The sequence below is a fragment of the Narcine bancroftii genome, chromosome 1, assembly GCF_036971445.1.
Source record: "Narcine bancroftii isolate sNarBan1 chromosome 1, sNarBan1.hap1, whole genome shotgun sequence".
Classification (NCBI taxonomy): domain Eukaryota; kingdom Metazoa; phylum Chordata; class Chondrichthyes; order Torpediniformes; family Narcinidae; genus Narcine; species Narcine bancroftii.
In genome coordinates, this window is record NC_091469.1 from 346776334 (window position 1) to 346803198 (window position 26865).

Genomic DNA, 26865 nt, shown 5'->3' on the forward strand with positions numbered 1-26865 from the left:
GATGTATTTAGGATGGATATTAGGATGAGGAACTTACAGGATTATTTTACTGATTTTGTGGATTTAAGTAGGAGAAACACCACAAAACAAAGACCCTCCTACATAATAAACAGGAAATACATTTTTCATCCTGTACTGCCAGTCATATCACTTGAAAGTGATATGTTGCTTGTTCTGTGGAGAATTACTTGACCTTAGCCAGTCCTTTGATTCAAGTCTGCTTGCCTACAATTTAGGAAACCCCTGATGTCATCATGTTGCTGATAGATTTTCTTTATAAAAATTTGTAATTTGTCTTTATTTTATGAATAGTAAATATGACATGCGTACGGCCATGCAAAATGCAACCCAAACTCTGATTATAAAGAAACTAACAAAATAGTTTTCAAATCATTTGCAAAGAAACAATGTTCACTCAAGGTTCCTATTTAAGCCTTTTCTTCATTAATTATAATGCTAATCACATCATATGCTATCAACTAATTGATATTGGACTTGCCTTGCTTTCTTGCTGAATAAAATATGCTTTGGAAGAGATCATAGTTCTGAATGCCTGCATTAATTCAATGGTGCATGCACAGCACTGACATTTTAGCTGCAGATATAAATCTACTCATTTCTGGAAGACTAATAATTTGACATACAGATTTTGTTGTATGTCTTCTTAATAAAAAAAGCCAAACAACCAGATGATAACATTATAAAACATACATCCTAAATATGTAATGACACTGTAATCAGTGATGCCATTGCAACTTTGCATTGAATCAATCATATAATAGATTGGAGTACCTTCTCTTGGATGTGGCCTGTGACAGAAATGGCCATACATATGTTTGCAGCATGTAGATCCACCTCTGATATCATTTAAAGATTATGTGGTAGAGTACATTGACACTATCTTTCAATCAGAAAGGACAAATGACTGCAGATAAAGGATCAATCATTAAGTGGGAATGCTCTTTGAAAGCTTTTTTGCTGTTTGGCAATTGAAGACAGAATCAAGTGAATGAGTTCAAAAGCTTACTGTATTATCCACTTCACTGCTTCGAAACAATTTCAGTATCATTGATCATTAAAAGGCACGTGAAGCTTAGAATTCATATCTTGTGGATACTAAATATCCAAATATGAACAAAAGTGCTGGGAATACTCAGCAACATCTGTGCAGAGAAAATCAGATTTCATGTTTCAGGCTGATGAAAGAAAAAGGGACAACTCAAATAACAATGAGTAATTTACACTCTCTGGGAAGAAAATATCCAAGATTGTAACATTGAGAAAAGAGTTGGTTAATCAAGATTAGTCATGGTCCAGTGCTAAATGCAATGTTGCTCTGATAAACATAGGAACAGAAATTATATGTGGGAATAGATCATCCTGTTTTATCATTTCATCAGGAGCAGAAATAGGCTCTTTTTCCCATTGAATCTGCCCTGCCATTTAATCATGAGCTGTTCCGTTTTCCCACTCAACCTCACTGCCTGGCCTTCTCCCCATGATTTTTGATGCCCTGGTGAAACAAGAGCTATCAACCTCTGCTTTAAATACACCCAATAACCTGGCCTCCACAATTGCCTGAGGCAACAAATTCCAAAGATTTACCACCCTCTGGTTGAAAAAATTCCTATGCATCTCTGTTCTAAGCATTTGCCCTTCAATCCTGAAGTTGTGACCCTTTGTTTATAACTCCTTCTTTTTCTTTGGCTTGGCTTCGCGGACGAAGATTTATGGAGGGGGTAAATGTCCACGTCAGCTGCAGGCTCGTTGGTGGCTGACAAGTCCGATGCGGGACAGGCAGACACGGTTGCAGCGGTTGCAGGGGAAAATTGGTTGGTTGGGGTTGGGTGTTGGGTTTTTCCTCCTTTGCCTTTTGTCAGTGAGGTGGGCTCTGCGGTCTTCTTCAAAGGAGGTTGCTGCCCGCCAAACTGTGAGGCGCCAAGATGCATGGTTTGAGGCGATATCAGCCCACTGGCGGTGGTCAATGTGGCAGGCACCAAGAGATTTCTTTAGGCAGTCCTTGTACCTTTTCTTTGGTGCACCTCTGTCATGGTGGCCAGTGGAGAGCTCGCCATATAACACGATCTTGGGAAGGCGATGGTCCTCCATTCTGGAGACGTGACCCACCCAGCGCAGCTGGATCTTCAGCAGCGTGGACTCGATGCTGTCGACCTCTGCCATCTCGAGTACTTCGACGTTAGGGATGAAAGTGCTCCAATGAATGTTGAGGATGGAGCGGAGACAACGCTGGTGGAAGCCGGTAGAGGACCCAGGATTCGGAGCCGAACAGGAGTGTGGGTATGACAACGGCTCTGTATACGCTTATCTTTGTGAGGTTTTTCATGAGAAATATCATGAGAAACAACCTTCCGACATCTATTCTATCCATGCATTTCAACATTTGAAATGTTTCAATGATATCCCCCCTCATTCTCGTAAATTCCAATGAATACAGGCCAAGACCTGTCAAGCACCCCTCTTATGATAACCATTTCATTCCCAGAATCATTGTCGTGAACATCCTTTGAATCCTCTCCAACTTCTGCACATCCTTTCTTAAACAAGCAGCCCATAACTGGTCACAATACTCCAGATGATGTCTCATCATCTCTCCTCTTACATTCCATTCCTCTTGAAATGAATGCCAGCATTGCATTTGCCTTCTTCATCATTGTCTCAACCTGCAAGCTAACCTTCAATCCTGGTTATCTGATTATAACTTCAACAGTGCATCCCTGGAATCCTTTTCACCATCTTGCTTAAAAAGGATTCAAGTATGGTTTTACACAGCCGCTGCGTAACAGGAAATTTTTCAAAATTCCCCAAACACAGGTTGTGTGAAAAGTTTGGAACCAGAATGAGTGACTCACTCCCGTCCCGAAAATTTTCCTGCAGCAGCCCAAGACAATTTTGTGGACTGCCTGCAGTCTAAACTGAACCGCAGGACATCTGCAACAAAGATTAAATGAGTACGCCATACATGATGATGCGCGATGACACATTTCTCTCACGACATTATAACTCAGGAGATTTAAATGTGTATGCATGAAACACATGAAATTAAGGTTCATTCGAATAATGTTATACATACTCGCTGTTAACTTTAACATGATCTCTGGATTGAGAGCCATTTTACTCCTTTCTCTGGAGGCTTTTTTGGTCGCAGATTAATGGCGTCCCTTATGACATCAATGCAATGATGCTGTACGTTACATGCAGGGTCTACATCATAATTGATGCCAACCCAACGTCCAGCCTACAAAAATATCGCAACTCAGGTATTTAGTGTAAACGTCCTTCCTGTGTGAATGTCCACTCCGGAAGGTAAGTATGAAAATTGTCAAAAGGAAATTATCACAGCGGCTGTGTAAAAACCATAATGGACTTCAAAATATTTAGTATTTTCTTGCATTGCAGTTTGAAAAGAAGATTGTAAATCCCCACTTCCCTCTGAAAGAAGTAAAAATGCCTTATCTTGGACTCAATGAACAACTCCTTATTTTAAATAATGACCATAGTTCTAGATTCGACATGTCACCAAAGACTCTTGTAAGCTTCTAATGGTGTTCTGTGGAGAGCATTCTGGCTGGTTGCATCACTTCCTCTTATAGAATCACCAACTCTCAGGACAAGAATAACTCCAGAGGGTTGTTAACTCGGCCTGTGATATCACACGCACCAGACTTCACTCCATCGAGGATATCTACATGAGACGATGTCTTAAAAAAGCAGCCTCTATCCTCAAAATCCCCACCACCCAGGCCATGCCCCCTTCACTATGCTCCCATCGGGAAAAAGCTACAGGAGCCTAAAGACAAGCACTCAATGGCACAAGGACAGCGTCTTCCCCACTGCCATCAGATTCCTGAATGATCAATGAGCCAAAGGCACTGCCTTACTTTTTGTGCACTTTTTTTAGTGATGCTGTAAGATGGTTATAATATGAATGTTTTCTCTATGAGGCTGCCACAAAACACTGAATGTCATGACTTGTTCATGACAATAAATTCTAATTTTGATCCTGATTCTCTCACAGGAGGAAGATTCCTCTCCACATGCATGGTGCCATATCTCTTCACTCTTTTGAATTCCGACAGATGCAAGTCAAGCTGAACATAATGCTATATCTACAGCTTTTGTTTTCTCTATAATTCCATTGTTTGATGCCATGATGAAATGTTAAGGACTGGGGAGGATAATTTCTTTTATCTTTCTGATCTCCTGTCAGAAAATGAAAAAAAATCAATGAGTCGCTGTGCATAATTTCCTCTAATATTCCAAAAGAAGACCAAGAGAGTTCCTGTCAAAATACCAGCTTTACAAAAAGCAATTAAGCTTATGTCTTCAGCTGTTTCCACCAACCTTATTTTCTTGACATTCACTTACTTCACTTCCCAAACTATTCACTCAAGTTTATTGTGGATATATGTAGATGCTGAAAAGACATTTATTTGTGGGGGAAGATATACTTTTGTATGATATCATTACGTGTATCTAAAATATATATATATATATATATATATATATATATATACAGTGTGCTGCGGGAAACCATTTTAGTTTTACGATAAAGAATGAATGATTTGCCACGTCTCTGTGTGCAAGTTTATTTTTAATTCTCAAATATACAACAAAGTTTAAGCAGATTATTCATATCTTTGGATTTGGGGTTTGACTCTTATCAGTCATAATCAATTGCTGACAGAATCAATCATCCTCCTTTGAGTTTTCTCATTCTGTTTTGCCTGATACGTCTTATCTTTCTTTTTCCCCTTTTAAACTCTACAGTGTACAGAGATGTTAATTCCCTCTTCTATACATCTGTGAATGTTTCTACTCCAATATAGCCACTTGGAAATGATCATTGTCTGTTTCTCTTCAAAGTTACTGAATTTGCAATTTAACTCTCTACAATGGACTGGTTTCCTCGCAAGGATATAGGTGCCTGGGGAACATAATTAAATGTGCAGATGAGCTTTGCCCAAAGCTATGTCTTATTCCATTTCCAACTAGAATTCACCATGACCAGAAAATCTTACTAGCAAATTGCTGGTTGAGGTTTGCGGTGTTTGGATGTGAGAAATTATTTGAAATATATTCCTTACTTTTGCATGGTCCCTGTAAATCAGAATACTACCTAAAATTTTCCACAACTAACAGTTACAAGTGAAGGGAAAGATGGAGAAGTAAGAGGTTCAAATTACAACTGGACTCCTCAAATAGTCAATTGATATTCAACTGGTCAAGGGAACATTGATGAATGAACAAGCAGACTCTGTCCAATGGACTCAGGAAAACATCCTGGAAAGAAATGTACCAAATCCATATCCTCTGGACAAAATGATACTTCTTGCAGTCACTCCAGTGTCTCAGAAGATAGAGATATTTTAATGGATAAAATTAGTAATTTGATTTGCAAGATCTTGGATCTTTCTGCTGGTTGAATGATCAAAATCAAATTGTTTAAAAGGAATTGATTAAAAATTCAATGTGATCAATCATTCAAAATGTGAGTTAATTAAAATAAGACTGTTCAATTTAAACTTGACAGTGTCTAGTAGATTTTTAAAAATTCAATCAAATACCTTTTTTGTTTTGCAGTAGTTCCATTGTAGTAAGCACCCAATATACATTATCAATGAGAAAACTGTGTTGTTTTGAACCATCATTAACTGGTAGTTTTTTTCAGATGTCCAAAGTAACAGGTAGCCAAAACAAGAGATCCCTGAATAATCACATTTCTAACTAAAACTATATACAACAATGAAAATATTGATGAAATATGTAATGGCATGACTACCTGACCTTTTGAGTGCTTCCAGCATTTTTAGTTTATATTTTTAATTTCCAGCATTTGCAATTGTTGATTTTCAATTGTCAATAAAATGCTCAGGCATGAAGTGATCACATGATAATTAATATTTTACTGTGGAAAGGTTAAAAACACCTGGTCTGAATAGCACTTCTGATGATCTCTGAATATGTTGAAGCATTTACCTCAGGTTATTTCTCAGGTATTGCTATATAGTAATTTTCAGGATTGATGTTGCTGCATTTTATTTTAAGATGTAACAGTGGGCATATTAATTAAAGGTTAAAATGTTGATCATGAATAAATGCAATCATTTTGAGGGAAATTATACTGGATTTATTCTGCAGAAAATATTTAAACAGAATTTCATAACAGACCCATAATTTGCAGAGGGAACAGGAATAATTGTTGAAAAGTAAACATAGCAGCACCTTCTGGTAGCTCTTCTCTTTGGCTTGGCTTCGCGGACGAAGATTTATGGAGGGGGTAAATGTCCACATCAGCTGCAGGCTCGTTTGTGGCTGACAAGTCCGATGCGGGACAGGCAGACACGGTTGCAGTGGTTGCAGGGGAAAATTGGTTCAGCCAGCTCCCCACCATGACTACCTTCTGGTGTACAAACCTACATTTTGAATGTTGAGCTTAATACCATCTGTAATTTACCTATTTTGAAAATTATCTCACACACACACACACACACAGACACACACAGACACACAGACACACACACACACACACACACACACACACACACACACACACACACACACACACACACACACATACACCCCCTCATGAGGTGGGGATGATTTTCATGTTTTAAAGACATTTAAACAGGTACATGAATAAGAAAGGTTTAGAGGGATATGGGCCAAACACAAGAAAATTAGACCAGCTTGGCTGGCATGGACAAGATAGATAAAAGAACCTTTGTCCATGCTCTAAAGCTCTGTGACTGTCTTACTGGATTAGTAAAATGTATGTATGACTGTATTAGTAGAACGTGCTCAAAAAGGCAGAAAGACAGAAAGAGTCAAGATAGAAAGATAAGTAGATCCCAATTATTCTGGCACTGAGTGTTCCCAAAACATTGCTTTTTATTTCAGATTTATTTTTCTTCTTTCTTTTGCTTGGCTTCGCGGATGAAGATTTATGCAGGGGTATGTCCACGTATGCTGCAGGCTCGTTGGTGACTGACAAGTCCAATGCGGGACAGGCAGGCACGGTTGCAGCAGTTGTAAGTGAAAATTGGTTGGTTGGGGTTGGGTGTTGGGTTTTTCCTCCTTTGTCTTTTGTCAGTGAGGTGGGCTCTGCGGTCTTCTTCAAAGGAGGTTGCTGCCCGCCGAACTGTGAGGCGCCAAGATGCATGGTTGGAGGCGATAACAGCCCACTGGTGGTGGCCAATGTGGCAGGCACCAAGAGATTTCTTTAAGCAGTCCTTGTACCTCTTCTTTGGTGCACGTCTGTCTCGGTGGCCAGTGGAGAGCTCGCCATAGAACACGATCTTAGTAAGGTGATGGTCCTCCATTCTGGAGACGTGACCCACCCAGCAGAGTTGGGTCTTAGTATTATTGACATTTATATTTCTGTTATAGTAGTTTGAAGAATATTAAGTTCCAAGCATTTTATTACTTCATTTTTTTAACATTTCTAGGTAAAATCTAAGACCTTTTGAACATCCTACGCTCTGCACCCACAGCTAAAAATAATGACAATCCAGTACAATCGTGGCAAAGTGAATCAGTAATTCAACAGTCAGAGGAGAAAAAGTATCACATTAATTGCAGCTAGAGTGTGATGTTTCTTGATGTTAGAATGAAGAAGCTGTTCTGTTTGCATATTTGTTTGTAAATTATCTGCATTGCTACAACATCGGATGTCCCCCAAAGTTCCTCAACATGATTATCCAACTGCACGAAAACCAACAAGGTCGGGTCAGATACAACAATGAGCTCTCTGAACCCTTCTCCATTAACAATGGCGTGAAGCAAGGCTGTGTTCTCGCACCAACCCTCTTTTCAATCTTCTTCAGCATGATGCTGAACCAAGCCATGAAAGACCCCAACAATGAAGACGCTGTTTACATCCGGTACCGCACGGATGGCAGTCTCTTCAATCTGAGGCGCCTGCAAGCTCACACCAAGACACAAGAGAAACTTGTCCGTGAACTACTCTTTGCAGACGATGCCGCTTTAGTTGCCCATTCAGAGCCAGCTCTTCAGCGCTTGACGTCCTGCTTTGCGGAAACTGCCAAAATGTTTGGCCTGGAAGTCAGCCTGAAGAAAACTGAGGTCCTCCATCAGCCAGCTCCCCACCATGACTACCAGCCCCCCCACATCTCCATCGGGCACACAAAACTCAAAACGGTCAACCAGTTTACCTATCTCGGCTGCACCATTTCATCAGATGCAAGGATCGACAATGAGATAGACAACAGACTCGCCAAGGCAAATAGCGCCTTTGGAAGACTACACAAAAGAGTCTGGAAAAACAACCAACTGAAAAACCTCACAAAGATAAGCGTATACAGAGCCGTTGTCATACCCACACTCCTGTTCGGCTCCGAATCATGGGTCCTCTACCGGCACCACCTACGGCTCCTAGAACGCTTCCACCAGCGTTGTCTCCGCTCCATCCTCAACATCCATTGGAGCGCTTTCATCCCTAACGTCGAAGTACTCGAGATGGCAGAGGTCGACAGCATCGAGTCCACGCTGCTGAAGATCCAGCTACGTTGGATGGGTCACGTCTCCAGAATGGAGGACCATCGCCTTCCCAAGATCGTGTTATATGGCGAGCTCTCCACTGGCCACCGTGACAGAGGTGCACCAAAGAAAAGGTACAAGGACTGCCTAAAGAAATCTCTTGGTGCCTGCCACATTGACCACCGCCAGTGGGCTGATAACGCCTCAAACCGTGCATCTTGGCGCCTCACAGTTTGGCGGGCAGCAACCTCCTTTGAAGAAGACCGCAGAGCCCACCTCACTGACAAAAGGCAAAGGAGGAAAAACCCAACACCCAACCCCAACCAACCAATTTTCCCCTGCAACCGCTGCAACCGTGTCTGCCTGTCCCGCATTGGACTTGTCAGCCACAAACGAGCCTGCAGCTGACGTGGACTTTTTACCCCCTCCATAAATCTTCGTCCGCGAAGCCAAGCCAAAGAAGAAGAAGAAGATCTGCATTGCTCAGATTTGAGGAAAAAAATTTTTAATTTTACTGAACGTACTGAATACGATTTGATACTAACAGTGCTCGTGTTTCCCTTACTTGGTGCTAAATGATCTTCCTTTTCAGTGTAATCCCATAATCCTAAAATGTGCTGTATATACACCACACATAAATAATGCTATTGGGCTATTTGTACAAGACCCCTTCTTACTCTAATAGGTGTTTTGAGACAAATAAACTGAAGCTTCAAATTTCTATTCTGCTATTTTTTTTAACAGCCATTTAATTGTACTGAATGATTTTCTGTTGTATAATCTTTCTTGACCTGAATCTTTTGCATTTGCTACAATGTGGAATATTTCTCTGTGAATTATTTTCAACACAGTTTTCCTTGGTCACATATTTACAACATTCATTGTACCATATAACCATATAACCACTTACAGCACAGAACAGGTCAGTTTGGCCCTACTAGTCCATGCCGTAGCAAATCTCTACCCTCCTAGTCCCACTGACCAGCACCCGGTCCATACCCCTCTAGTCCTCTCCTATCCATGTAATGATCCAGTCTTTCCTTAAATGTAACCAATGATCCCGCCTTGACCACGTCTGCCAGAAGCTCATTCCACATCCCCACCACCCTCTGCGTAAAGAAATTTCCCCTCATGTTCCCCTTATAATTTTCCCCCTTCAATCTTAAACCATGTCCTCTAGTTTGAATCTCCCCCTTTCTTAATTGAAAAAGCCTATCCACATTTACTCTGTCTGTCCCTTTTAAAATCTTAAACACCTCTATCAAGTCCCCTTTCAATCTTCTACGCTCCAGAGAAAAAAGCTCCAGTCTGCACAACCTTTCCCTGTAACTCAGACCCTGAAATCCTGTCAACATTCTTGTGAAGCTTCTCTGCACTCTCTCTATTTTGTTTATATCTTTCCTATAATTTGGTGACCAAAACTGTACACAGTACTCCATATTTGGCCTCACCAATGCCTTGTACAATTTCATCATAACCTCCATACTCTTGAATTCAATACTCCAATTTATGAAGGCCAATATTCCAAATGCCTTCTTCAGCACACCATCTACCTGAGTATCAGCCTTGAGGGTACTATTTACCATAACTCCTAAATCCCTTTGTTGCTCTGCACTCCTCAATTGTCTACCATTCAATGTATATGACCTATTTAAATTTGCCTTTCCAAACAGTAGCACCTCACATTTATCTGTATTAAATTCCATCAGCCATTTCTCAGCCCACACCTCCAGCCTTCCTAAATCACCTTTTAATCTACGGTAATCTACCTCACTGTCCACAACACCACCAATCTTTGTGTCATCCGCAAACTTGCTTATCCAATTCTCTACCCCTACATCCAGATCGTTAATATATATAACAAATAATAGTGGACCCAGGACCGAACCCTGAGGAACTCCACTAGTCACCAGCCTCCAATTGGACAAACAATTTTCTACCACTACTCTCTGACACCTCCCATCCAACCACTGCTGAATCCATTTCACTACCTGTTTATTTATACCTAATACCTCCACCTTTTTTCCTAACCTCCTGTGGGGAACTTTGTCAAAAGCTTTACTAAAGTCCAAATAGACAACATCCACAGCTTTCCCTTCATCAACCTTTTTTGTAACCCCCTCGAAGAACTCAATCAGGTTTGTCAAGCATGATCTACCCCTGACAAAACCATGCTGATTACTCCCTATCAATCCCTGTACCTCCAAAAATTTGTAAATAGCATTCCTCAGAACACTTTCCATCAACTTGCCCACCACAGACGTCAGACTTACAGGCCTATAATTCCCAGGTTTGCATTTGGACCCTTTCTTAAACAGAGGAACCACATGCGCCACCCTCCAATCCTTTGGCACCACCCCTGTGGCCAGTGACATCCTAAATATCTCTGTTAATGGCCCCACTAACTGTCCACTAGCCTCCCTGAGTGTCCTGGGGAATATTTTGTCCGGTCCGGGAGATTTATCCACCTTTATCTTTTTTAACACAGCCATCACTACCTCCTCGGTTATCCTTATATGCTTCATGACCTCCCCACTATTTTTCTTTACTTCAACTGGTTCAACATTTTTTTTCCCTAGTGAATACCGAGGCAAAGAAATCATTCAAAATTTCCCCCATTTCCTCAGACTTCTCACTCTACAATTCACCAATTGTAGATTTTCACTGCACTCCAAAAGACATTTACTTCCTCTTTTTTTTCCTTTGTATCCTTAAACATTTACTTATTTGCCTCCTATACTTGCCTTCACTATTTAAAAATGAATCTTTAAATTTCATGCTTCATTATTATGATGACATTGTGTCCTTGTTTGCTGTCACGTGTACAGTATTGGGCAAAGGTAATTCTTCTATGAAGTCATCAACTTTGGCTTTCAACATTGGACTGTCATTAAAACCATTTATTCAGTGTTTACTATTTTATACTAAGCTGGAGCAGACACCATTGGAAGTCTTATTTCATTTTGAGTTATGCCCCTAATCACACATTCTGCTTTATATTAATTTATGATTGTTTTCATCATCAATAACTACAACTTTCATTTAACAAGTATCTTTCATATCCGAAAGTGAAGCAATACTAAACAAAAGTGTACATCTAACAGAAAGACACTCAGTCAATATGCATGGAGTAAAAACTCAGGAGGTTTTAGAGTATCCAGAGGAGTATATTACCAATGTTTTGGGCCTGAACCCTAGAAAGGCTCAAGCCCAAAACATCAGTAATATATCTCTACCTTCTATGGACGCCGCAAGACTTGCTGTGTTCCTTCAGCATTTCTGTGATTTTACTACAATCACAGAGTCAGCAGACTTTCTTGTTTTACAAGAAAACAATGGATGTGCCAGTTTGATTACAAAAATGCTAATCTATGCCTAAATTTAACAATCCAACTCTCCTGGCGAGATTTATAAAAACATTATCTCATCCAATATCAAAACACCACATATCAAGTTATCTTTATCATTATCCATGCATTCACCGACCTACATTGACTTGATTATCTTAGACTAGATTACAGAACCTTTTTAATTAAGGTTTACCAGGGTTTACATTGCCACAATCAATTAAAATCCTCCATGTCTGCAATCTCCAATCGATATTCTACAGATTCCAGCCTCACCACTCTCATTATCATTCTCACCGTCATCATCCCATACTACATCTGCTGATATTTTAATCCTAAATCTCAACCTTTAATCCTTCATTCTTCTGAAAACTTTCCTCCAGAGCTAAATTACAGAGTCTTCCTGGTCCCTGCTTCTTTGCCTTGGTTGGAATCTCCAGCATCAGTTCTATTATCTCCACTGATTTTAGCTAATTTTACAGATATAAGAGCCAATTTTTAGAATCTACATTGTTTCTAAAGATTAGTTTTACACCATAGATTTCAAATCCTTCAAGCAATTTACGAGGCCAGTGTGGAAAAGGTTGCATCTAATGGAGTTCAATCTGGAAATGTATGAAGTGAAACACTTTGGAAGATCAAGCACAAATGTGGAGTATGTGGTTAATGGCAGATTTCTTAATAATGTGGAGGTACAAAGAGATCTTAGGGATCATGCATAGATCCCTCAGTTGCCATACGAGAAGGCATATGGTGTGCGGGGAACACATCTCTTTGGAGTGAAGGAGGATGAGTGGCAACTTAATAGAGGTGCATATAATATATGAGGGGCATAGATAGGGTAGACAAACACCATCTTTTCTTCCCAGGGCAGCAATGGCCAATGCAAGAGGTCATCTGGTTAAGGTGAGTGGTGAGTGTTGAGACCCAGCAAGGACAGCCCCTGGGAAATGATCATATTAAACACCAAGCAGAAGTGAATCAACAGCAGTCTGGTGTATGAGGCGTCATTCTCCAGGTGGGCCAGGACGGAGTGAAGTGACAAGGCTATAGTATCAGCTGTGGAACAGTTTCTTCTCTAGGCAAATTGAAATGGGTCCATTGTCTCTGGGAGGTGTGCTTTGATGCATTCTATCACCCGATGCTCAAAGCATTTCATAATGGTGGAGGTTAGTGCCACAGGGCAGTAGTCATTGAGGCCTGTTATTGTTTCCCTCTTGGGTACCAGGTTGATAGTGGCTGACTTGAGCCCTGCGGGAATGATGGTCTGCTGCAGTGAGGTGTTGAAGATGCTGTGAAAACCTCCATCAATTAATCTATGTAGTGCCTCAATACCCAGCCATGTATTTTGTCTGGTCCTACTGCCGTGTGTGGGCTCACCTTGGATAGGGTTTTTCTCACCTCAGCTGCGGCTATGTGAGAGGTCAGTTCATCAGGGTGAGACGGAGCATCATCCTGTTCTTCTCATCTGTCTGTGTATATAGGGTGTTCAGTCTGTCTGGAAGGCAGGTATCATTGTCCTTAACTCACAAGGTTGCCTTGTGATCTACTATGATCTGGATCCCTTGCCACCTATGCCTCATGTCACTAGTGTCACATAGCTGTTTGTGGATCTTCTGTGTGTACCCACGCTTTGCCCTCCGGATCGCACAGGAGAGTTCTGCACTGGCTGATTCTAGTGCCATCCTGCACCCTGTCCTGGAGCCAGCATCTGAGAAGGGCACGCACCTCTGCATCCGACCATGCTTTCTGGTTAGCTCTGGCTGTGAAGCATTTGATCGCAAAGGCATCCCCAATGCACTTGCTGATGTAGCCAGTCACTGAGCTCGTGTACTCCTCTATGTTTACAAAAATAAAATTCAGGCTTTCGTAATGACACCAACTGCAGAGTCAATTAACATTTCTTTCATTTACTTTCAATTAAAGATTAGCATAGATACCAGTAAACCAAAGGAAAGCTGCTAAATGATGGCTTATGAACCTCTAACCTGATTTTTAACAACCTGCTTCTATCTTTTTTACCTCTTCACAGCTTCACTATAGTGCTCAAGCAACATTTAACTCCCAAAATCCATGACCAATGAAAGGTGGCATGCAATGACAATTAATCATTCTCTAATTAAGTGTTCATTTTACAGACTAATACCATGCAGAAAACAGAAATGATCACAGGAAAAATGTTATTTCTGATACCGCTGATACAAACATATCATATTATATGCTCAGGGAATCAGTCTCTCCTTATGCCTTCGTGACCAATAACCATCAACCAATGACAATTTGTCCTCAATGGAAATAATTGTTTCATTAAAATTGACTTTTTATATTTTGAGTAATATCTTGAGCAAAGAACCTGTTTAATTAAATGAAGAAATAAGACATTCATAATTGCTTTGTTATGAGCATCAGGGATCAACAAAGTATTTGCACATTGTCCTTAAATGTATGCAAATTTGATACAATTCTTAGATTGCACAATGTTATTTTATGTTATGTTCCACAAGAGTATAACTTAAATGTCAACTATTTTAGTGTGCTTAATGCAGTAAAGTGATCTTACTTTTAGCGAATCTCGGTGGATTGTCATTGACATCAGTGAGTGTGATATTTATTGTTGTCGTTCCTGCCAATCCACCCATTTGGCCTCCCATGTCTTTGGCCTGGATGACAACTTGATATTCTTCCTTGACTTCTCTATCCATGTTTGCTAAAGCAGTTCTGATGATCCCTGGACATGAAGGATAAAGAAAGGAGAAATAATGTGACAATTACAAATTAACTTTTCTTTCATGGTAAGTTATGCAATCAATTTGGAGACAACAGTGACATTAAGATCTGCCTTTAAGGGCAAAGTACTACTTGTCCTATACAGCCGATATTCAGTTCCAACTTAGACAGATAGTAGAATATGTTATGGAGCCATAGACACATCTACAGAAATAAAAGCTTCAATCAAATGGTACAACAGGAAAATTCAAAAGACTCTTAGATAGGCACATGGATGTAAGTAACAAAGAGGATTATGGGTGTGAGGTCGGGAAAAAAAAATAGATGGGTGTAGAATAGGTTTCCATAGCTCAGCTCAACATCTTGGGCTCAAGAGCCTGTTCTATGTTCTATAAGCCCCACTGAGTATATCAAGCACCTATTCAAATTCATATGATGATGATCCAATTTTACTCTTCTCTCATTCCTATCAATTTCTTCAGATTCTTGCGCTGCCTATGCTTTGAGAGCAATGTATATGAGCCAATAACCTACCAACCTGCACATCCATGCAATCACTGAGGAAACCAGATCACTGGGAGGAAACTCACATCATCGCAAAGGGAACACAGTGATGAACTGATTGGATTTAAGTGAAGGATCAATTGGTGAATTACAAAAGGACTGCCATACTTGGAATATTGTTTAGCTTGGTCCCACTGACACAGGGAACATGAGAGTATTAAAGAAAATAAAACAAATGGATTTAAATTCCATCTTTCACATCACTTTTAGATCATTCTAATGATAATACTCTTAAAGTCTAGTCACAGTAATGTTTGAAATGCAGTAGCCATAGGATCCAATTATCAACAATGTGAATGAGGGATACATATTTTAAGGATAAATCTGCAACTTTGTCTCCAAGAAATATGATAAAATTTGATGTCCACTCAGGAGCCTTGGTTTAACAAGGTGCCAAGGGCCAGCACCTTTTAGAGTGCTGGATTTCCTCAGCATCACACTGGAGCATCAACCGAGACATTTGTGCACAAGCGTCTGGAGTGAGGCTTTGAACTGTCTACTGTCCGCATAGCTACAGATGGCATCTCATCTTTGCCTCATTGTTACGTGAATTAGGTTTGCAAATTATTCAACCAGCAGGCCTAGGATTTCATGTGTTATGGGGAAATGCTAAAAGGTATGCATACCAATGATCATTTTAACAACAAAAACCAATTCAATAATATGACCTCAAAGGCAAGAGCAGTATTAATCATGGCTTTACACTTGCATTTTACTGTTGTACCATTGTAAAGGGCAGAGAGACAAAGTTTTGGTCAGTTTAGGAACCAGCCTGTTCTAGGGAGTTGATGCTTGACATTTGTATAGTTGGCATGGATCGAATTGTGGAAGTTCAAGCTCCAATTGGTCTTCGATCAGGGAGGCAGGACCAGGAATCAGGGAGTGAATGAAATGTCTAAGGGTTAAGACTGGTAAATTGGAAAGCCCAGTCAATAACATGGACTCTAATGAGAGCTCTGAGCCATGTTGATGAGTGGATGAGCATAGAGGAGGAAAAGAGGCACCATAATTGAGAAGTGGCAAGTCAGGGTATTTACTTGGGACTGGGATCTGCAAACTCAAGTGAAGTCAAGTGTAATTAATTATCATCTGATTGCACAAGTACAACCCAAAGAAAAAGTGGTAAAAGTAAAGGTTTCATTATTGTCACACAATACTACATTTAGAATGTAGCATACATGAAATTATTTAACTTTTGTCTATTGTAAGGCAGACAGAGAGTCACCATTTTGTCTAGCGCGTCTCACAGAAACTTACAGTACCTGATTTTCCTAGGCAAATCCCCCCTCCAAATACTGACCAGTCCTGTGCCTGCTTAGTTTCCGAGATCAGACGATCTCAGGTGTATTCAGACCATAAGGAGCTGTTTCCAGTCCTCGGTGCCAAACATGCCGGCACACAACCAGACATAACATGCGGACAATAATAGATACGCAGGAAAAGTATTCATCTAAATAAATAAACAAATAGATTTTGTTTAGTGTACATGAAAGCCTTGGATGGTTAGTGTAAGTTGCTCCTTGGGTCATTCAGCATTCTCACTGCCTGTGGGAAGCTGTTTCTCAGCCTACTGGTGCTGGCTTGCAGGTTCTGATGTTCCTGTATCTCTTGCATGATGGGAGAAGTTGAAAGATGCTGTGTACGGGGTGTAAGGGGTCCTCAATGATTTTGTGCACCCTCTTCAGGCAAGAACCTGGTAGATCACGTTGATGGGGATGGGAGGGAAATTCCAATGATCCTCTCTGCCACTCTTACAGTCCTGTGGAGTGACCTCTGATCCATTTCTCTGCAGGAACTGTGATGCAGCCGGCCAGGACACTATTAACAGTGCTCCTGTAGAAGGTCGACAGGATGGTGGCTGTTAGCCGTGCCCACTTTAAACATCTTTGGCTTGGCTTCGCGGACGAAGATTTATGGAGGGGGTAAAAAGTCCACGTCAGCTGCAGGCTCGTTTGTGGCTGACAAGTCCGATGCGGGACAGGCAGACACGATTGCAGCGGTTGCAAGGGAAAATTGGTTGGTTGGGGTTGGGTGTTGGGTTTTTCCTCCTTTGCCTTTTGTCAGTGAGGTGGGCTCTGTGGTCTTCTTCAAAGGAGGTTGCTGCCCGCCAAACTGTGAGGCACCAAGATGCACGGTTTGAGGCGTTATCAGCCCACTGGCGGTGGTCAATGTGGCAGGCACCAAGAGATTTCTTTAGGCAGTCCTTGTACCTTTTCTTTGGTGCACCTCTGTCACGGTGGCCAGTGGAGAGCTCGCCATATAACACGATCTTGGGAAGGCGATGGTCCTCCATTCTGGAGACGTGACCCATCCAGCGCAGCTGGATCTTCAGCAGCGTGGACTCGATGCTGTCGACCTCTGCCATCTCGAGTACTTCGACGTTAGGGGTTTAAGCGCTCCAATGGATGTTGAGGATGGAGCGGAGACAACGCTGGTGGAAGCGTTCTAGGAGCCGTAGGTGGTGCCGGTAGAGGACCCATGATTCGGAGCCGAACAGGAGTGTGGGTATGACAACGGCTCTGTATACGTTTATCTTTGTGAGGTTTTTCAGTTGGTTGTTTTTCCAGACTCTTTTGTGTAGTCTTCCAAAGGCACTATTTGCCTTGGCGAGTCTGTTGTCTATCTCATTGTCGATCATTGCATCTGATGAAATGGTGCAGCCGAGATAGGTAAACTGGTTGACCGTTTTGAGTTTTGTGTGCCCGATGGAGATGTGGGGGGGCTGGTAGTCATGGTGGTTTAAACATACTAGTTCTGATAAGAACACCATAGAACAGCTAAACCTATTTTTTAGGGCCTGGGCAATTGTATCTTTCCATGTCATTAAGCACAGAAATCATGTCAGCTGTGCAGGTGTAATTCATGATTGGAATTGCCTGGTGGAATTTTGAAAGTCACCCTTTGACTTGGAAATTTGCACAAATACATTCCACTTCAGAAATAACGAACTTTCATACACACATTACTGAAACCATATGTGCCGCAAAATGAATCTTTCCCCTCTGATATTTCAGCTCAAGCTTTTTCCCACCGGAAAATTAATTTTCATTTGACAATTTAGTTTTGGTAAAAGATGGATTATTTAGGAACAGGATTAGCAACACATTTTGACAGAATATACCTCGATAGTGATCCACCTTAATAAATCAATGTACTTCCACAGAATTATTATTGAGCATCAATACTAAACAGATGCTGAGCAAGCATTAATGACCAAATATTATCAGATGGTTTAACTGGAAACAGCCTGAATAAATCTGCTAACCTGAGGATATGTCATGATTGGTGGGAAGATGCAATAAATATCATCCCTTGCAGGATGGGATCACATATTTGCATAATATTTTTAGCTGCAGGCTGGCTAACTTCCATTTCACTCCATAAAATACTTCAAGCATATCTCTGAAAACACGTTATTTTTTTTTCCGCTCACAGAACCACAGCTCAATGACTCATTGACATTGTAATTATTACAATACAATAGTTATTTTCTTAACACCATCAGAATGAAGGTGGTAGTTATTATTGTCGGGCTCTGTTTAGTATGTGCTGATTTATAATCTGAGTAATCAATTGGAACCAACTTCTGGGCACAGGAAATGAAGGAGGAGGAGGTCTATGATATGAAAAACAATTCAGTGACTAAGTTATGAAAATATTTGAATTTAAACATGATATCAGTCAAAAACATTGTTTTTTGTTGCTGTGGTACCAGATATGAAGTTCTCTTTGTATTGCAGAGATAATAATATTTTAAAAACAATTTGGATCTTTGTGCTGATTTATAATTATACTAAAAGTAATTTTGAAGGTAAGATGAATATTTGGCATCCCATCGAACCTGTTCCATGATTTAAAAATGATCATGGCTGATCTCAACTTCACTTACCTACATTTTCCCCATAACCCTTAATTGCATGACAGTCCAAACATCTACCTAGCTATGTCTGAATAACATTTATTGCAGAACCTTGATGATTGTTGCTCCTCTCTGATGGCAACATTCTATACAGAAATCCTCAATGGTGGGGAGAGTTTTGTTTCTGATATGCTGGGCTGAGGATTTTATAAGGGAAATGCTGCCTTTTGGATGAGACACTAACCAGAGGCTCCACTGCTTGCTCAGGTGGAACTAATATCCATGATAATCTGGATTACAGGGAGAGATTAAGGAGACTGTGACTTTATTCATTGGAACTTAGATGACTGAGATGGAACTTGATAGAGGTATTTAAAATTGTGAAAGGAATGGATAGACTAGACATAAACAGACTTTTTCCCCTGAGGGCAGGGGAGGTTGGAACAAGAGGCCACGAGTTAAAGATAAGGTGGCAACACTTTAGGAGAAATATTAGAGGTGGCTTTTTCACTCAGCGAGTGGTGGAAGAATGGAATGAATTTATGAATGAGATAGTTGCGGCAGGGACCCTTCTGTCATTTTAGAGAAGGTTGGATGTGTACATGGGGGCTGGAGAGTTATTGGCGGTGAACAGGAGGTTTGAGCTAGTGGAGTTGTTCTAGTGAACCGGTGCAGACTCGAAAGGCCGACATGGCCTGTTTCCGCTCCATAAATGGTGATATGGTTATATGGTTATATTGGTATTTCTGTACCAGACCACGATGTAGCCAATCAGCACACTTTCCATCGCACATCTGTAGAAATTTGCCAAGGTTTCCAAATCACAAACACCACAGGAAGTAGAGGCACTGTTGTGCTTTTTTCACGTTAACATTTGTTAGATGAGTCCAGGACAGATCTACCAAGATAGTGACACTCGGTAATTTAAAGTTCTGAATAATTCTCTATTGCTTTGCTGAGCAGAGAATTCCAGAGCTTCTCTTCTCCCTGGAAAAAGAGAGAGGCTAGGTATTCATTTGCATCATCCCCTCAAAACCAATCAGTAAACACCTAAGAGCTGGGCCTCAATACCCCGCTGTTCAATTGGATTCTGATTTTCTTTACCTCCAGTCAGTTCAGATTGGCAAAAATATCTCTTCTGCAATCTCCATTGGCGCCAGTCCACCATAGGGAAGCGTATATAGCCCCCTAGACTTGCTCTTTACCTATGGCTGTAGGGCTAAGCGTAACAACAGCAGCATATAGAGGTTTGCTGATTATACCACTGTCAAGGGCTTTTCAAGGGGGTGATGTCAGCATAAAGGTGGGAAATAGAAAACTTGGTGGAATGGTGTATTAAGAACAAACTCACACTCAATGTGAATAAGACCAATGGACTGATAGTAGGCTTTGAAGGATCAGAAGTGGAGAGAATCAGCAACTTTAAATTACCAGGTGTCACTATCTTGGCAGATCTGTCCTGGGCCCATCTTACAAATGTTAACGTGAAGAAAGCACAACAGTGCCTTTACTTCCTGTGGTGCTTGTGAAGATTTGGTATGACATTGGAAACCTTGGCAAATTTCTACAGATGTGCGATTGAAAGTGTGCTGATTGGCTGCATCGTGGTCTGGTACAGAAATACCAATACCTCTAAGTGAAAAATCCTCAGCCCAGCATATAGTTAGGTCTGCTTTGTTCATGAATGAGTGAGACAAACACCAGACTGAGTCGAAATCAGGGTTCTTTGTTCTTTATTACCGGATTGTAACACTTGCAACTAACAATGTTAGTTGGAGAATGCATTCTGCCGTTATCAGCAAAATGGTGATTTTTTTATACCCTTGGATACGTGCTTAGAACATCGTCATATCATTACTTGTCCAATGACTAAAACTGTTGCTATCCTTTCCCTGCTAGCTTCCTGCCTCTCAATCCATCAATGTCTCTCTTATCTTGTAAGTACAAGGATGCATTCACATCTTGTTACAGCCCTGCACAGGGTAACTCCTTACACATTCCCATCTCATGATGTTTTACCTTACAATATCAGAAACAAAACTCTCCCCACCATTGAGTATTTCGGTACAGAATGTTGCCATCAGGAAGGAGGTACAGGTGCTGCAGGACTTGAAGCACCAACTTCAAAAATAGTTACTACTCCTGAACTGTCAGACTAATTTGGAGACAAATTTAAGGCCTCATATGCTCATTATTTATTTACTGTATATTTATATCTACATCTGCATTTACACAGTTTGTTTACAGTTCCTGATGAGTGCTGTTTACCATTACTGGTATAGAAATCGCTAAGGTGGCCCATGGGAAAAATGAATCTCAGGGTTGTTTGTGATGTCATGTTTGTACTGTACTCTGACAAATTTGAACTTTGAAGTAGTTCCCTTTCATCTTCATCCTAAATCTATTCTTCTCAATCTTGAAGGTACCTATGTCTATTTGGTGTTCTTTCTCCATATTCTATATAAGCCTTAAATCTGTCAAGTCTGCTTTTAGGCTGTCCCTGAAAACTTCCTGAAAGAGGTATCAGTGCATTGGAAGAGATGTCACTATCTTGTCATCATACAAGCTTTCCAAAGAGAGTGAAATATTCCCACCCACCCAACCTGCAGGGCAAAGACAACTGAACTTTAAGCCCGAAGCGTTGGTTGTGTATTTAATTTTACCCTTGGTATATAAAGGACCCTGCTTGACCTGCTTGGTTTCTTCAGCTTTGTGTTTTTACTTCAACCATGGTGTCTGCAAGTTTTCATGTTTTTCTTCTTTCAACTTTATGGACGACCACCTTTCAGGTCACTTCCACTTCAACTTAGCAACCTTGAAAAGTTCAGCACAACAGGCTGCTCCTCATTGATTCTGACAGTCTTCGAGCCATCATCATAACCCTACCTTAGCAGCAGGAGCTGTTGGTATGAACATTTTTGCATTATTGTGTTCTTAATCTAGAGAAATGCTTGTCCCACTTTCAGTTATGTTTCAGACCATGGACAGACAGGAACTATTTGTACATATTGCAACTTATTGACAACCCTCATGCTTCTCCACTGTCTCCCATAACAGCTAATAATTCCTCATGGGGTGGGTGCTTCAGGAACCTTCATTCAAAACCTTCTGATTTGGCCAATTTACAGTGCTGACTCCTCATGGCTATTATTGAAAGGGAACCAACACAGCCGATGTATTGCACTCATTTAAGGGAACACAAGCAGGAACAGCATCCTGGTGTGAAACGACAGCCCAACTCCCACAGGAATACAGATAAACCCTGGATGCATACCTGCCAGCCTATCCCCACCTCACAATGACAGCGACGGGCACCAGGGCTCTGTAATGAGGGTGAAACTAATGCGTGGGATGTGCTGATGAAGAGAGGACTTTGGCACCTTATGGATAATCTTGCACACCCTGTTCGCAGTTGTTGGGGACACAGGTGCACATATATGCCAGCTAAGCCGGAGGAACCAGGCATGCAAGTCAGTGAACAGACTACTGTATTTTACAGCATATAAGACCCACCTCCCCAATTCAGCAAGGAATATTAAGAATTTTCTTTAGTGTATTTAGGGGTAAATTGATGAACGGGTTCCTTCTGCAAGGCCCCTTGTAGTTAATGTGAATGTGTATGTGCTTTCACTTACCTGAATGAAAACCTTGCAGCCTTGCATGGCTGAGATACCAAAGACAAATTTCTCAGTCCACCACTCACTGGACCTCTTGACCATTGATGGGCTGAGACAAATAGGCTTATGACCTGCCGCCAGCCTCCTCGCACATGAGCAACAGCAGCAACATGTCCTCCTGCCCGCTGCATGCCAAGGCTCAATCTGCTTACCCCAATCGTGCAAACACTGATTGATTGACGTGGGCATCCGAGGGTGGGAGGAAGAGAAGTTGGTCACCAGGGCAACAAACAGGGCCTAATGTCACAGTGAGCAGACCATCGATCGCTTGCTTGGAGGGGAGCGCTGGGCCTTAGTGATCAGGCTCCACGCTGAGCCTTTCTATGGCAAGCATGGTCCCCCAAGCAAATTGAATGAGGTGCGGGGGCTGGTGCCAGTGATTGAGCGGTGTGTTGAGCTGAACCTCTGCTCAACATGTATTGCTCTCACTGTCACCTGTCCCTGCGTCTCAATTTGCTCATCGAACAAAGGCTTGGCGTATGTCCTGATCACCGAAGCCCGGCGCTCCACTCAAAGCAAGCTATCGACCATTCCATCGGCATGTACTACAAACATGGTAATTGCACTGCTGTTGGGGGCTGCCGTAGTTGGCCTTCTCACTGGGGGAAGTAAGCAGCATCAGCGGTTCCGGAAAGCACAGGCCACCCACGGGAAGGTGGCCCATGAAGCTGTGGCCCCACTTCCTGGAGAGCTGCAGCACCTCCACGGGCTTCTTGAAGCTGGGCGAGTAGCCATTGACCTGCTCAATTTCAGATTTGCATATATGAACTAAAAGAGTCTTTGCTGACATAACAAATCTCAAATTCCTAACGAAATATTAGCTGCTTGAGAGATTTATTTATCCAGGAATTTGAAGTTCTTTATTCTTGCTACTGTTGACCCCTCAATGAGGATTAATCACCTGATTTCCCCCTTCTGAAGTCCACAATCATGACTATGTGAGAAGAAATTAATTTGACCACTGTTATTTCCTGTTTACAATATATGTAATAAAGAAAGGAATTTCCACACTTACAATTTATTAGTATCTAAACTTTAAAAGGGGCATGAATCATAGTAAAAACACATTTTTGAATGTATGAACCGTTAAAAAGTAAAGAATGCATTATTTTCACTTTAAAGAATTCCGAACAATTAATATGACTTATCAGTTTGTCAGGACATGGAGTGGCCAATATTTATTACTCATTTCTTGCTGTTCTTGAGAAGGTGGTCACAAGTTGCTTTCTTGAATTAATGCAATCCCTCTGCTCATAGCATAGTGATTGGAGTTCCAGTGTGTAGGTGTGGTGGTACACCACCGACCTCCTGCAGGGGACAACCTCTGTACCTGCAGGAGTGTAAGGGGAACAGGACTACACCTGTCCAGGTGTCAATCAGTCGACCTGAATGGATCAAGCCTCACCCGGTCGGGTGTCAATCACCCTCCGGAATATAAGCCTGCGCCGACCTCCGAAGTATCATTCAGAGTTACTGCAGCAACAGCCAGCCTGGGTCTGTGGAAGTCTTTGTTGATTAAAGCCTGTTGTACAGTCTTTACCTTGCGTGTGTCTGGTTCTGTCTAACAGTGCACTACAATTTAATCAACAAATACTTTTTCCCACGGCTGCCATGGAAAAACTCCTGAGCGCAGGGAGCCTCGAAGTCAACCCACTCCATCTGGAAGCTGAGACACACTTCAAGATCTGGCGGCACGTGGTCGAAGCGATCATTGAGGCACACGCAGACGGCATCCTGGACCCAGATTGGAAGAAACTGGTCCTACTCTGGTCAAAACTGGGTCCCTACACTTTCTAGGCAAGCAAAAGCTGCTCCAAGTACAAGGAAGCAATGGACACTCTCGAGACCTTGTACAAGCCCCCCATGAATGTGGTCTTTGCAAGGTATCTCCTCAATATCCGAGCGCAGCAACCCGGGGAGACGGCTGAGTCTTACCTGGGACACCTGCGAGAGTTGGGCTGACCGTGGCTAGCGGAACCCAGGGTAGGCACAGAGTAGGTCGAGAGGCTCATCCAGGACTCTTTCATCCGAGGGCTACGCTCGAGGGTCACCCGGCAGAAGCTGCTGGAAGATAGTATCTACGCCCTGACCAATACTGTGGAAGTGGTCTGAACCCTGGAAGCTGCAGTACTGCACATCGAAACCTTTGATTCCAGGCTCTCTCATGGCCACCTCACACTGCAGGTGCAGCTCTAGACTGAGCTGAGAGGAGAACATTGGTGCGGTGGGCACCCAGCACCCCTGTAAGTACTGTGGGTCCTGGTGTGGGTCAGACCGATGATGGTACCAAAACTGCTCAGCAAGGAACTAGTGCTGTTCCCGATGTACCAAGAAAGGCCACTTTGCTAAAGTGTGCCACTGAAAACCAGCCGGCAGCTCAGCGGCACTCTATGACCTCCCCACCAGCCCCGCGTAACCCCTCCACGTGCACGTGACTGGCAGCACCATTGTCCCCACTACGACTTCTGCCTTCCTTGACCCTGACATTGCAGCATCGGCCCTGCCAACAATGATTGCAGCGTGTGCCCTGTGCACCCAGAGCAGACCCCGCTCTCTCCAGCGCCACTCGCCGGCGACTACAGTGATGTCACTTATAGTTTAGGGCGTGATGTCACTTTCAGCTGATGGGATAATGTCATGTCCGCCAGCCACGAAGATATCATTTCACCTGGCACGACGAACATGGCTGGGGAAGGAGGCCAGCCATGCCGCGGGCAACCTCGTGGTTCCGCCATCTTCGGCAGGGCAGCGGCTGACATGGAGGCCCCCAGATGATGATGGGGATGACCTAGTCAACACGGGTGATGATCAGGCCACCCCACCGATGCTCCCCATGCCTCCAGACATCATCAGCTGCCGCACCCCAAGACCGAAAATGACCTGGTCAACACAGGCAATGACCAGGGCACCCTACCGATGCTCCCCATGCCTCCAGATGCTGTATATCGCTGCATACAGCCAGAGAGTGATGGCTCCAACCCCAAGATGGTCCTGGCTGCCACCACTCTGACCAGGAACATCACTCACGACCTCGGGCGCTCTATGATGGACGTGCAAGTCAACGGGCAGGTAACAAAGTGCCTGCACGACAGTGGCAGCACTGAGACTTTCATTCACCCAAGCATGGCCCACTCTCTGAAATTAAAAGTCCACCCCACCACCTTCTCGATCACCTTCGCCACCAAGGATAAGAATGTTGGAACCTTTGGGTGCTGCTCGGCTGATATAACTGTGGGAGGGGAGACATAAACGGGGTTTAGGCTCCTGGTCATGCCCAAACTCTGCGCCCTAGACCTCCTGGGCCTGGATTTCCAGTGCTCAGCAAGGAGCTAGTGCTGTTCCCTTCAGGAGGCCCCAACCTCCACTCACGTTACGCAGCGCGCCGACCTACCAGCCCCTGTCAACATGCGGCCTCTCTACAGAACACATCAACCCCCCTGGTGCTCTTCGCACACCTTACACTAGGCTGCAAGCCGATCGCCGCCAGAAGTAGGCACTATTGCGATGCAAGGCGGATGTGCTTCAGCTTCTGGCGCAAGGCGTCATAGAGCCCAGTAACAGCCCTAGGAGAGCCAAAGTTCATGTGGTCACAGGGGGAAGTAAGCTGAGGATGGTCGTGGATTACAGCCAGACCAGAAACCGGATGCCTACACACTGCCAAGGATAGCTAACGTGGTCAACAAGATAGCCTGCTACTAAGTTTTTTCCACGATTGACCTGAAGTCAGCTTATCACTAAATTCCCATCCACCTGAGGGACAAGCCCTACACCGCCTTTAAGGTGGACGGGCACCTGTACCAGTTCCGCCAAGTTCCCTTTGGGGTCATGAACGAGGTCTCTATCTTCCAGTGGGAGATGGATCACATGGTAGACCGGCACAAGTTGAAGGTGACGTTCTTGTATCTGGATAATGACATTATCTGCGGCTGTGACCAGCAGGACCATGATGCCAACCTGGAGAAATTACTCCAGATGGCCGGGGAGCTGAACCTCACTTCCAACAAGGAGAAGTGTGTGTTCAGCACCACCCGCCTCACCATCCTGGGGTACATCATGGCCCATGGGATAATGGGCCCGATCCAGAAAGCATGCACCCATTAATGAAGCTACCTCTTTGCCCCCATGCTAAAAGCCCTCCGCAGGTGTCTTGGCCTATTCTCCTATTACTTGCAGT

General features: G+C 42.7%; 1 protein-coding gene across 4 annotated transcripts in view; it reads right to left on the reverse strand.

Annotated features, from left to right (window-relative positions):
• LOC138749263 (cadherin-12-like) overlaps positions 1-26865 on the reverse strand; it is a 352525-nt gene that overhangs the window by 237394 nt on the left and 88266 nt on the right. For all 4 annotated transcript variants that reach the window (XM_069910439.1, XM_069910443.1, XM_069910449.1 and 1 more), the window contains exon 5: positions 14425-14592. In XM_069910439.1, coding sequence (XP_069766540.1) covers positions 14425-14592 — 168 coding nt within the window. The remainder of the gene's footprint in view (positions 1-14424; positions 14593-26865) is intronic.